General features: G+C 44.6%; 2 protein-coding genes across 3 annotated transcripts in view; one reads left to right on the forward strand and one right to left on the reverse strand.

Annotated features, from left to right (window-relative positions):
* The window catches only part of LOC118502666 (synapsin), a 50675-nt gene extending 39720 nt beyond the window's left edge, over positions 1-10955 (forward strand). For both annotated transcript variants that reach the window (XM_036035132.1, XM_036035133.1), the window contains 5 exons: positions 2311-2531; positions 2608-2704; positions 4348-4515; positions 4586-4859; positions 6117-10955. In XM_036035132.1, coding sequence (XP_035891025.1) covers positions 2311-2531; positions 2608-2704; positions 4348-4515; positions 4586-4859; positions 6117-6286 — 930 coding nt within the window. In that variant the 3' untranslated portion in view covers positions 6287-10955. The remainder of the gene's footprint in view (positions 1-2310; positions 2532-2607; positions 2705-4347; positions 4516-4585; positions 4860-6116) is intronic.
* Positions 10956-12091: 1136 nt separating this feature from the next.
* Positions 12092-12953, reverse strand: LOC118502750 (UPF0691 protein C9orf116 homolog). The gene is made up of 3 exons (XM_036035316.1): positions 12680-12953; positions 12501-12609; positions 12092-12432 (listed from the first exon to the last, which is right to left on the reverse strand). Exons 1-3 carry the CDS (start codon positions 12783-12785, stop codon positions 12321-12323), a joined length of 327 nt encoding a protein of 108 aa, XP_035891209.1. The 5' UTR covers positions 12786-12953; the 3' UTR covers positions 12092-12320.
* Positions 12954-13197: the final 244 nt, after the last annotated feature.

The raw sequence follows: 13197 nt of genomic DNA on the forward strand, positions 1-13197 counted from the left end.
TTTCTACTTGAAAGATCCAATCAACTCCCACAAATATTACCGTTCTAATAATATCAACACTCTACCACATTAAGCAATATGGCCAGGCCGGCCTTCATGAAATAAAAAAAAAACTCAACCACAAAAAATTTCTACGTTAATGAACACCACTTCAAACGAAAAACTTTCATTAAACGAACAGATAAAAATAATAACCAAAATGAAAAATATTCGTTGGAATAACTATATGCTGTAAATAATAATGCTTTAAATGCTTTAAAAATTAAATCATCAAATCCTTAGGGTTTTCCACTTAAACATAACCATATAATTCAAACCTTCTAGAACTCTTCTCGGTCGGTAAAACACTCGATCGGTACCGAATAGACGCTCTCCTATTGGTGTAGCTCGCTATCTTTCATGAGTAGTTAATCCGACTCATGAACAGAGCCAAATAGCTCACAGCTCTCTGCAAAGAACGTGTAATATTTATTACAGCATGTTGTAATTTACTTAAACAAATATACCTAAATTGGTTGTAGGGATATAATTTTTTGGTTTTTTATATCGCTTATTGATCATTTACCAACTTAATATATTAATATTAATATTTTTAGTATTAAAGGCTTAGCAAACATATATTAAATTTTATAGTAAATTCCAATTAAAATTGTTCTTTTGTGAGCAGCATTTTATTTCAAAACAATAATAATGATCCCATCCCTTATTGCAAAAGCAAACATAAACCCTTCCAGAAGCGCTCCGAAAACAAAACGCCCAGAGTAATTAGCGTTGCATTTGCGCGTCAATAAATAATTTGAAAAGCACGAGTCTGATGACTAAACCTCATGCAACTGGTGCATCTTGAAATGCATCGTTTATTAATAGCCACTATCAACATTTAATCAAATCGCTTGATACACCGCAGCAAAACAAATGCTCGCGGACGGGTCTAATTAAAACGTTTTTCGTGGAATTAAACCGCAAATAAAGGGACGATGCATCTTGAGTGCTTTCTGTTTCACAACATTTCAACAGCATCAACTCACAATCAAACAAATAATTAGACCAATTCGTGTACAAACATCAGCCGCCAACACCTAACCCGGATGACGTATCGACCCGGATCTTAGCGTTTTACTCGTCGAGTTAAAAATAAGGGAAATTTCCTGTTATCGCCCTACGGCTAACACAAGTATCGGTGTTCAAGCGTGTTGGTGCCCGATCGGCCAAAATCCGGAACCACGCGATCAACCGATGGAAAACTGTCCGGATTTCCTTCTTGGCCCGGTGCCAGGTTACTTGCGCGGTGGTCGATCAACCCGGACGATCCGGACGCATGGAGTGTTGCACTTGGCCGTAATGGCCGCGTTCCGTACGGGCGGCGCATCAGACGCTAGGCATAATTAATTTTTGCCAGACGACTGCGACAAACGATGGTGATGATGATGATGGCGGTGACGATGAGGTGGACGATGCCGACCACGAATGGCTTGCGGTGGTGTGGTTCGTTTTACGGTGAATTATTCAAACGTTCTCGGGCCTTGAGTGCGATGTGACACGTGCACCGAACTTTAGCGCTATGATCTTTGCTACATTATGGGATGATCGCAACGTTTATTGCTAATTCCGATTGGGAAGCTAATGTTCGATGAAAGATTGTTAACCTAAGAGAAATTCATAAGCAAAGGCATCGTCTGTTTTCGCCAAGTAAGATTAATCTAAAAGTTTGACGTTTGAGACCACTTCTCTAACTAATACAAACAAATTGTAATGGAATACCTTAAGCCTTAATATAGCAAAGCCTTAATCCAGGAGACAGAAATCGATATCGCCCAGTAAGGTTCTCCTGGTTATTTGGTGGGACTGGAAAGGAATTATCTATTATGAGCCACTTGCTAATGATCAAACACCAAAACTCGTATCTATATTGACTGGTTCCAGAATCAGAGTTAATAGCAAAACTGGGATTGTGTTTATTAGGAACAACGGCCTAGTAAGTTGGTTGGATAATTTCGAAGAAATCTACCAAATTATTAAGGCCTTAGTCTCATTATTCCTGAGTTCCACTCTCGGGCGATATTTACCTACAACATTTTGCCAAAGTTCGTCTCAAGAGCAACCGTATGTTGCGTCAAATTTTCCATCCAAATCGTGCCATCTTGCACAACACTCTACATTCATCTTGAGGCAAAACAGATCGTGTAGGATCTCCTCTTCAGATACAATGAATGGGTCACCCCATGTACTCCACACACTCCATTCATCCATTCATCAACTTCGTGACAATACGCTTACCCAACCTTCTATCCACCTTCCACTTTCTTGCAGTTCACCTGGACACGGTTCCCATGCGTGCTGAAGGCAGGCCACTGTCACGGTGGCAAAGCTACCGCCAAGCTCGACAACCCCGGAGCGCTTCAAGATGCGGCGGGCCTGCTGTGCGGTACCGGCCTGTCCGACAACGGGTCCTACTGTAGCCTGGAGCCGTACATCGACGCCAAGTTTGACGTTCACATCCAGAAGATCGGTAGCACCTACAAGGCGTTCATGTAAGTTCGGATGCCACGGGTCAGCACCATGATCACCGCTAACCACTCCCCTGCTTTCTCATCCCACTTCCCACAGGAGAAAATCCATTTCCGGCAACTGGAAGACGAACCAGGGCTCGGCAATGCTCGAGCAGATCCCGATGACGGAGAAGTACAAAACCTGGGTCGATGAGGTAAGTACTGTGCAGCACCAGTTCTACCAGCTTAAGACATTCGTGCACGATCATGTGTGACGTGTCCACGAATATCTATCGCGAGGACCAATGCTCTCTTCTTCCACGCACCTTGCACCATGGTCTCGTTCGTACGGTGCAGTTTGAGCTCAGCGGCCCTCTTTGAACCGCGGATTATTTATTGCGCCTAATCTTGACGGCATTAAACGTTGCGTTTGTCGCCGATCGTCTGAAATGATTTATTGACATCATCATCATGCACCGGGGTCCCTGGACGGCGGAGACATATCACGCTGGGTGCGTGATACTTGCAAAACGACCTCGAATTGGTCTGGTTTCCAGCGAACGACTCCTCAAGAGATAACGCTAAGGTTCGGGAAGGGATACGATCAATTCGCGGCCGGTTCGGTGCAAAAGAATGTCCTTTTAGGGCGATATCGGACGGTACACACACGCGACCCTTTCCGAAAGTGGCCCAGAGCGGAACACGAAAAGTACATTTCCATCCAGGTTGTGGCGGGCGGTGCGCACGCAGCCAGCATTCCAATGTGGTCGTGATCCGGTCCGTAAACAAACAATCTGCTGGTTGGAACGAGTGCCAAAGTTGAGTGCTCTTGGTAGTTTTGTGAGTACTGGTAATCTTTTGCAAGATGTTGAACTGTGGGTCAGTAAATTGCTCGTAGTTTAGGGTAGGTCTCTTCAAAAAAATATGTGCTTCAACTCCAAAATAGGATTACATCATACAGTCACGCACCGTCCAGAACACAGACACTTATTCCACACCAATAAGAGTCAAAGCTAGCGCTTAGCAGTGGACATTCCGGCATGTAGAAGATGAGCTGTGTCACAGCCATACCAGACGGTACGACACAAATCCCCCGACTCTTCTGAACTTTGCAGACATCGCTCAACTCCCCCCTGCTTAACATCTTCCGCTTCTGGTATCGGGCAGCAAAGCATTCCTTTCACAGTGTAGGCGCGTTTCCTACCGCGATCACAATCTGACTCCACTTTACAACGAATCCCGTGCGCGATGAGTACAATACTCTATAATTAAATCAACTCGTCAATCGCTAACCGCAACCGCACACCACGCCTGAAGGGCGCGTCAGATTCGAGTCCGCCACACATTGGCACAGCGGCATTGGCGAATGGTGATGATCTCAACCCCTGACGCTACCAGATGTCAAGCGCCAACGGCACGTGCGTGCACAAATTCTTAATGCGACCCGCGGCTCCAGATGGAGGAGTTAAATGAGTCAATCAATGACGTTTGCGCGGTCGGCAGAAAAACAAAACTGTGCCCTGATACGGGTCCAATCTGGATCCGCGAAACCGAATCGAGTGGGTTTAAATCGAGAATCACTTCCAGCGTAGCAAAACCGGATGTGAGTGAGTGTGTGTGTGGTACTGTTATGACTAAGGAATGTCGAATGGTAATCGGAATGGGCCATTATTCTAACGCTAAGACCGCGCTGACTAATTCGAGTGTCTTCAATTAATGTGCTCCCCTTTATACTGGGAATTGGGCACCCTCTCTACGAGGTGGCGAGATTCTAAATCATTCTGAGATTCTGAGTATGCAAATGTCGGCGACACCAACGCACCAACTGACTGATCACTTCCGACCTTCTCTATCTCAGGTGTCCGAGCTGTTCGGTGGTATGGAGGTGTGCGGTGTGGCGGTGATCGTCTCGAAGGAGGGCAAAGAGTTTATCATCAGCGCCGCCGACTCGACGTTCCCGCTGATGGGCGACAGCCAGGAAGAGGATCGCCGCCAGATTGCGGATCTCGTCGTCGGACGCATGCAGGTACGCATACGGAAGAAGCAATTTCTTATCGAACCGTGCGTTACTAAACTATCCTTCCCGAATCGTTTAGAATGTTTGCCGACCGTCCATGATGACGAAGGCCGTTTCGCGTAGTTCGATCTCGTCGCGTGGCACTAGCCCAACGGAGGATGCACCGCCGGTTCCGATCGGTACGCGCCCGGTACCGGTCGGCGGTGGTCCACCGCCGATTCCGGAACGTACCACACCCGGTGTCGGGTCGATCGGGCGTCACGGTAGTTTTAGCAGCCAGTCGGGTGAGCCACCGGAGCAACCGTCCGAAAGGGCACCCACTCTGAACTCTGTGGGACGGCGCGATTCGCAAGGTAAGTAATAAATGGCGCGACTAAACTTTGTAGCCCATAACATCATTGTAGGATTGAATTTTGCTGGAATTGCTACATTCCTGATTTGAGTGGGCCTACGGCTACTACATCATGCGTTAGTCTTGACTTTCTTATAAAGAAATGTTTTTTTTTTCTAAGGCCTGGCGATCAGTTTAGGTCAAGAAAATTGAAGAAGGTCCAATAGCGGCTTAGTCAAAAATTTAAATTTCTCGCTGCAGATCTTTATTGGACTTCGATCGGCGGCGCTCTTACGATATTTTAGAAGCTCCTTGTTTTCAATGATAGCCACATTGACTGTATTACCTCAAACCTGGACGATGAGTTTTAAATAGCAATTTCCATCTTCCAATTTCCATTCCGGATATCCTTCCTTGCTTATATGTATGCGCCGACGACTGAATCAAAGTTTTATAACAATAAATCTACTAAGCGATAAAGCCTGCTTTTTGCTCAACCGATCCAGCCTAAACGCCTTTCTCTACAAGATGTTGATCTCCTTGAAGCAATTATAAATGGTCTTTACGATGTGCTTTAATAAGTACAACTTTGTGATGCAGGGTTTTCTAAATTTCTAATTAGGTACCAATATTCCATCTCAGTTCTGCGACTCTTGGGAAGCATATATGCTTCAAATCATTTGGAACAGCTCTTACATTTTGTCTGAAGCTAAAATATGTTGTACAACCAACTATGGACCGCAGGACTTTGAGCATTTTCATAAAAAATCTTTAAAACTAGTCTACGTAATTTTTCTCCGTAAGAGATTGTTCATATAATGTAAAACTGCAATCTCATACTAGGTTATCCGAGTGAATAATTTTTTTTAGAATCAAAAGAGGATAATTCTGACTTTGATTAATTTGTATCACGACTGTTGTGCTTCAAAATACTTTCTAAATATTCATTAGCCTCATTAAATATAATGGGCAGACAGGTATTAACGAACCTAAACCCGGATATGAAATGCTAATATCGAAGCTACTATTACGCAACGCGATCAGGCTACTTCAAATGTTTTCATCGACGTTATGCATCGGAGACTTCGTGCAGGTCCAATCAAGGGAATTGCTGCTAATTATCATATTTATATTAATATCTCTAGGAAACTTCATTTGCTCACTCCATGCATTTTATTAATTTTAACAAACTCTTGGTGCTTGAAGCTCATCAAGAATGTTGTAAGTTTACTAACATTCATTAACCTCTTTCTTCGTTCCTGTCTTTCTCCACCAACAGCATCCCAATCGAGCAGTGTGTCGGGCATATCGTCCGCTTCGGCCGCCCGTTCCGCTGCCGGCAAGGCTCCACCGGCGAACGCAACCGGCGCCCCGTCGGTGGTCGAGGACGCGGAGGATACGATGAAAAATCTCCGCAAAACGTTTGCCGGCATCTTCGGTGACATGTAGGATTTGGCTAAGAAGAAGAAACAGACCCGCGGATCAAATGACATCAGCAGCACTGCCGGCAGCGCCACCGGTAGCATCTTGAGCACACGCGAAAGCTCCATCGACAGCGTGATCGTTCGGCCGACCGAACCGACCGAGCCGAAGCCCATCCTGTGCAATGGTGCTCCCGGGCAACCACCGTACAGCAGCAGCACGGTCGGCGGCAGCAGCAGCACAACCATCATCACCACCAGCAACACGGCCGCAGTCACCGGCAGCAGTGTAAATAAAGTCAATGTTTCTTCTTTGGATGGTACCAGCGCATCCAGCAGCAGTGGCCAAAGTTCCAGCACGAACTCCGCGGAACCGAAGCGCCCGGCGTACGATCCGACGCTGAGCGAGCGCATCAATCCCTTCGACAAGGACCGGATCGCCGGTGCGGGGCGCGGCACCAGCAGTGGCAGTGGCAGCGACAGCAGCATCACCAGCAGTCTGGCCAGCAACACAACTAGCAGTAAGATCACAACCAACGACGACACCGATCGTTACACTATACAGCAAGGTATCAGGGAACAACCATCGCTAACCGGGCGCTTCCAGGCACCCGCCGGTGGAGGTCTCGGTGCAGCCGCCGTCCCATCGCCGGTCACCCTGCCCGCCACCACCAGCACCTCAGCAGCAGCAGCAGCAGCAGCAGCAGCAACGACCGCTTCCTCCACTTCCGCCTTCTCGTCCTCCTCCGTTTCGTCCTTCTCCGTCGGCACGTTCTCGTCCGTGTCCGGCTCGTCGGGATATTCGAGCGCCACCAGCACCGGCTTCTCGACCCCGTCCAGCGTTGCACCGACCTTGAGCAGTGAGCAGAAGAAGCAGGAGTTTGGCCGCACCAAGCGCGCCTCGTCCGATGCCGAAATCATCTTCGGAGATCGTGGACCTGATTTCTACAACAAGCGCTTCGATCGGGCCGGTAGTCGCGGTGAGTTCCGGCAGCGCACCGAGTCACTGACGGATGCGGAACTCATCTTCGGTACCAGTGCGGTGACAGGACCGGCAACACCGCCCATCACCGGTCCGGCTCCATTCTCACCGGCGGCCAGTAGTCCCGCAACTACGGCAGCCCGGTATGGGTCGTACGGTAGTCGGGACAGCACGAGCTTCAGTAGCACTACGTCCGATTCGGAGTTTGTGTACGGCAGGAAGGATCCGAGCGTACTAACCAAGAGCATGTCCGTGGCGTCCGATCGTTCGAGTGTGAGCGCCAGCAAACCCTGGACAAGATCTACCCCGCGGGTAGACGACGAGGAGGAGTTCGATTTAAAGTAAACTACTTGGCATCTTAACGTTGGCATCCTTCTTCAATTCTGCTTCTTGTTCGCTGTTCGCTATTTCCAACAAGTACTCCCCGGACTGGGCTGTCCATCTGGACAACTCTCTCCCCACCTCCTTCCCAGGTCCTTCTGTATGAGGGGGTTTCAGGCCCCTTGATTCATCCGCTCTCCACAAAGGTTCGTTGTCGATCTCGATTGCTTGTTAGGCGGTAATGTTATCTGATAAGCTTTCTAAATGTAATACCACATAATACGCGGACATAAAGGACACTATACACTAACATCCAAACACACACTCACACGAAAAATACGCAGACCTGCGACTGCTCACGAGCACCTCAAAGTGTATCGAGGAGAAGTCACTAAATTTGCCTCTGACGTTTCCTGGTTTCAAACAAGCCGATGAAGAATGCAAACAGATGGAACCATCATCTTACGCAACGAGCAGGGACGAAGGATATGGATTATCGAACATCGGTTTGGTGGGTCGCAACAGATTAAGGAAAGGGGGAACTTTGGAGGAAACTTCAACGTCCCGGTGGAATGACACGATGACACGACGGACGGACGGAGCAATAATGGCAGGACAAATTAAACTCTAAGCGATATTCACTAATGTCTAAGAAGCTCTCATGGAGGTCGAACCTTAGTTTGGAGGCATCGCACAAAAAAAGATAAACGGGAGAGCTCGAAGGACTCAAAGGACCCTTACTAAGGTGCAAGATTAAGGCAAATGCTATCTATTACATCTCACCACCGACACCATTACGAGACCGGAGAAGAGCGAGAGAGAGAGAGAGCTAGAGTGTAAGCAATCAATTAACGACCGCAAAAGTATTACGCTGTATTGGTTCTGCTACCCTATATATGTGGCCCATGCATATCACGCACTTCTGCTGACTTTTTGTTGTTGAAGTAGTACCCTGGACGTCATGAGTTTCTTCACTACAGCTACCCACTGTAATACTACGACTGATTAGACGTATTGCTTTTGCAGCCGGAATGAGCCATATAGAGCACACGCCACCACTGCTTAGACGTGTAGAGGACGGTGGATGTTATGTATGTATGCACACACACACTCAGCAGATTGATTAGACGTTCGGAGTATGGCATTATCGTTAGTAGCTGGCACACAACAGAAGCGCACGGTTAGATCGCTCACTTCCGGCTCACAATTTCCTTCGTCCTTTTTGTTTTGGCGATTCTGAGGCACCAAGCAGATGCCAAAAACCCTCAACGAACTGCATGGTTTTTTTGAGTTTAATTGCTATAAGACTCCTACCTACTACTGCTAGTGCTACTTAAACAAAAACTTCTCTCAAAAGTACTATGTATTGCAATACGATTTAACGCACTCACACACACACAGACACACCCAAATAAGGCATCAAAAATATCAAGTTGACTTATGCCCAAGATTCAGGATTCAGGGCTATGCGTATGCGTGTGTGTGTGTGTGTGAGTGTGTAATATCCCCCCTCAGCCGTTATACTCCTAATCTCCCATGTTTGATGAATGAATGTTGTTAGATTAATAATAATTACAATTACAAAATCGTTCCCACAATCGGTCGTCGGCTGAAGGGAAAATACAGACACAGAAACATCCACACACCTCAAACACAATTGCACTACACCCAAGGATGGTGTCACGATCGTCCGAACGATGGAAAATGGCGCGCAGGATACAACCATCTCATCAGTACATTAAATATATCATATGAAGACAATATATTATTAAGATATGACTAGTTGATATTTACAGAATTCTACAATAGAGAGAAGGAGGGAGAGACAGAGAGATAACACACACAAAAAACGGACAGGAGAGGAGTTAAGTGTGGCTCATGAGGACCGGCGAGGACTGAGAATGCGAATGACAACACATTAATCAGCAACGTGCATATTCTACATCTGTAATCGAAAACTTTAATTATTGATGATTGCCGGCCATGATAATTACGCGCAAAAAAGCAAAAGAAAACTTATTGACAATTCCCCCGTTCGTATTTGGTTCGATGTTCGCGACGCGCTCTATCACTCTTCTAGGCAGTTCTTCAAATGACTCCAAACTCACTTATTTTGTTCCTTAAAGTATTAAATTCGTTTTTTGAATTTAAACAGCAACGGATATTGTAAGTTTGTGTAGTTTATTTGCGTTCTCCTTAAGTAACTCAGAACCCTTAAAAATCTTATGTCCACGCATCTCAAAACCCATGGCAATAGAGCACCAAAGAACAGTGAATCCCGTGTGCAAGTGTTCTCGATTTACACACAATGCATTTAATATAATAAAAACAAAACTTATCCAATGTTGAACGCCGAACTGTGCTAATACCTGTGCGGTGGTAGTAGGCGCAAGGAAGCAGCAGTTGATGATATTATCGTATAGATAATCGTAGGTAAAATGAAGCATGTCGCAAAGAATATCAATGTAATAGTGTTGTTGTTTCAAACTCGTTACAAACCAATCAATTGCCCAATTCCCCTATGCTGATGCAGACAGATCACTTACGCAAAACCCGATTCGAAAGCGGATGTTAGAATTATGCAAATAGACAACGAAACTGAACAAAAAGGAATGATGTTGTGTTACCAGGTGTTGGTGGAAAATCTGCAAAAGCAAGCAGGAGGAGCTTCTTGGCAGTTATTGACTTACTGAAGTATTACTATAATTGTATCGCCAAAATATGGATCATTTGCTCTACTGAGTTGCATCCCCCAGTGTATCTATGTTACCGTACTAAACCGCTGAAACGTAACAATCGTATATATGTATTTCAACCAAATGTTACTGTTACAATACACAACTACAAGCATGTACTAACGCGGACAGAGCGTGTTCTTGCTAAAATGCATGTGCGTGTATAAGCTAAACCACTTTCGTTTGGGCGATGGGGCGAAATCTAATTATTACTGAAATTATTCTGAATACTGAAGAGTGAACGCAGGCTAAACATAATATACACACAAACACACACACCGATTCAGCAGCACTGGGCTACCAGCAAAAACCCAAACTAAACCAAACAAAAATATGAGACTTATGTAGTCGTGCAATGTTTCTAGAACAGTTGTGACACCTTAGCAGCTACAGGATCGATGTTGATTACGTTATTAGTAACCGGTACCGAATAACATATGGGAAAATCACAGAGCCAACCACATTTCAACCACAAAACCACCACAAACCCACTCGCCCGCCCCACATCATAAACCACATAAATACTCCTACCGCATACGGTGGTGCATAGTCGTTTAGGCAAGGATAACCGTAAAACCCAAAATGAAAGTAAAATTAAATATATTATAGCTAAAACAACCAAACCAAGCAAATACCGAAATGGAAGTTACGAAAATAAAGGAATACAAAAAATGTGCAAAATTATTGTGGTGTTGGTGTATTGCTTTTATGAAGAGGAACTCCATCCGATTGTCGTGGAGCGAGAGTAAGAAGGAATTTAAAGCGACACTTGGAAAGATGACAAAAAGGTAAGATAGTTAATTGAAAGTGTTTTTCGATAAAAACTGTAATGAAGAAACGTAAAAATGCTCTACTTTAAATTATTCACATTTTAAAACGAAGGATTTAACGTTACTTGCATTCAAAATCAATTTGACAGCATGCAAGTCTGCTGGCGGTTAGCGTGCAAGCTTCGCAAATTCACATGTAGATGGCGCTTATAGTATTGTTAGGCGATTTAATCTTTTACACAGAGGCTTACGAATTTAATGTTTAAAATAGCTAAAATCAGTTTGGATCGATTGTTCCGCTTACATCATGCGATAATTATGTGTCTGTAGCAATGAAAAGGTTTAAAACCTTTGTGGAAAATAAATAAATTGTTAGCTACCGGCCTTCCAGTAGTTGCACATGTAGGCAAGACTTGAACAAAGGACCACAATTCGTAACGTTTCATCGGGCACGCACAAAACGGATAACGAATCGCCCTATTTGGAAATAGATTGACGTACGTATTTTTTTTCTGGACGTTTCCAGATAGTTCTCCCTAGAGCGTGTTAATTTTTACAATTTATTTTGACGTAGAATTGCTGTCCCCATATTTGCAAAGATGATTATCTGTTTGTTAGAAATTTTCAACTACAACAGTATCTTACAATCTATATCATAACCATGAATTTGTACGAGTCTTATAAATCATTTCTATCATAACAATTCCATGTTTCTCGAGTCTGTTGCGCTTCCTTACTGAAGGGATGACGAACAACCGAACTGAGATATGTCTTATCACAAATGGTCTCAATTACCAAGAATTCAGTGGTGGTTCAAGGTCTTTGGAGACCTCGGGCGGGAAGGTCTCTTTAATTGCGCCTCGTTCCGACCACTGCAAGGATTCATTAATAAAGGAAAGATACCTTACATGTTAGTGTTGTCCCTATCATGCATGAGAGTATTTATCGGACCCAACAGCCAACTTATTTTAATCACCCAACAGCTTTCGGATGACTGTCCTCAAACACACCTTACACAGCAAGAATTTGTGTGAAATTGTGAACAATTTATTAATGTGCAATAGTTCTTGCCTGTTCAAAATGTTTATAAAGCGTATTTATCGACTCGAGAATGAATTGCTGTTAATTTCGTCAAGCCAAAATCCACACACATTCCTATGCTCTTGGAACACTTCTCAATCCATGGCAGATATTCTCCAAAAAATGGTATAAGCAAAAAGGGAATCTCATCATCATCCGGATCCTTCCGGAACACTATTCGTTGAATTTACAATACGGACGATCCACGGCAGTGTTCAGTGAATAATTACGGAACATACCGCACTGATAAAGATGGCCAGTAAATTTATGGGACTTTGGAAAGTATCTTTAAGCGGGGAGAAGAGAAGCATTTTGTGAGATTCCAATACAATTCTCGGTAGCGCTATTACTTACTTGTGGGGTACAGTATGCGGACAGGGTGGATAGTAGCCGTAGTCAGCGTTTGAGGTACGATAGATCGGATTACGCCCTTCCTGCTGTGATCCATACCCGGTGAATTGATCTGCAAATTAAACAGGGAAAATATTCTTCACACACCATTTTTAAAGCCAATTTCATCACATTCGCCTTACACGGACTATCAATACGCTTCGGCAGCGAAAGACCCTTGTAGATATCCGCCGTATTGAGCGCTTGCTCGCTAATCTTCTGATTTTCACTATCCATTTCCCACCACATTCAATTGACTGGCGACTGGAGCTACCGAGCTACTGCACGCAAAATTAGTAATTAACTGAACCAGAACACCAGCAAGCCGTCCTGTTTTATATGCTCCTGCTGACGGAGCGTTTGTTGACAAAACTTCCAAACTGGGGCCCGTTTCGTATCCGTACAACCGCACATTGTTTACTGAGGTTTGATAAAACAATAGCAAGTGGTGCTACACCGTTCCCTGGCAACGGCTTTCTTATGGACCGATTTACCGGAAAAGTTTGAGGCGAAGCGTAGATAGGTAGAGATAAAGAGGGTTTGGAATTTTCGTGAACATTTTAGAATTTTTCTCAATTTTGAGGATCTTTCAATATCTTCTGGATTATTCAAATCTATTTTGAAAAACTTTATGATTTATGTAAACTTCAACCAATGTACC

This window comes from Anopheles stephensi, chromosome 2 (assembly GCF_013141755.1).
Source record: "Anopheles stephensi strain Indian chromosome 2, UCI_ANSTEP_V1.0, whole genome shotgun sequence".
In the NCBI taxonomy this organism is placed as follows: Eukaryota; Metazoa; Arthropoda; class Insecta; order Diptera; family Culicidae; genus Anopheles; species Anopheles stephensi.

Excerpts from the sequence above, each read along its gene's own strand:
- LOC118502750 (XM_036035316.1), bottom strand. The coding sequence starts at position 12,785 with ATGTGGTGGGAAATGGATAGTGAAAATCAGAAGATTAGCGAGCAAGCG. Across the intron at positions 12,610-12,679 it reads GAAGCGTATTGATAGTCCGT|ATCAATTCACCGGGTATGGA; the intron begins GTAAGGCGAATG and ends TTTAATTTGCAG. Across the intron at positions 12,433-12,500 it reads CCGCATACTGTACCCCACAA|ATACTTTCCAAAGTCCCATA; the intron begins GTAAGTAATAGC and ends CCCCGCTTAAAG.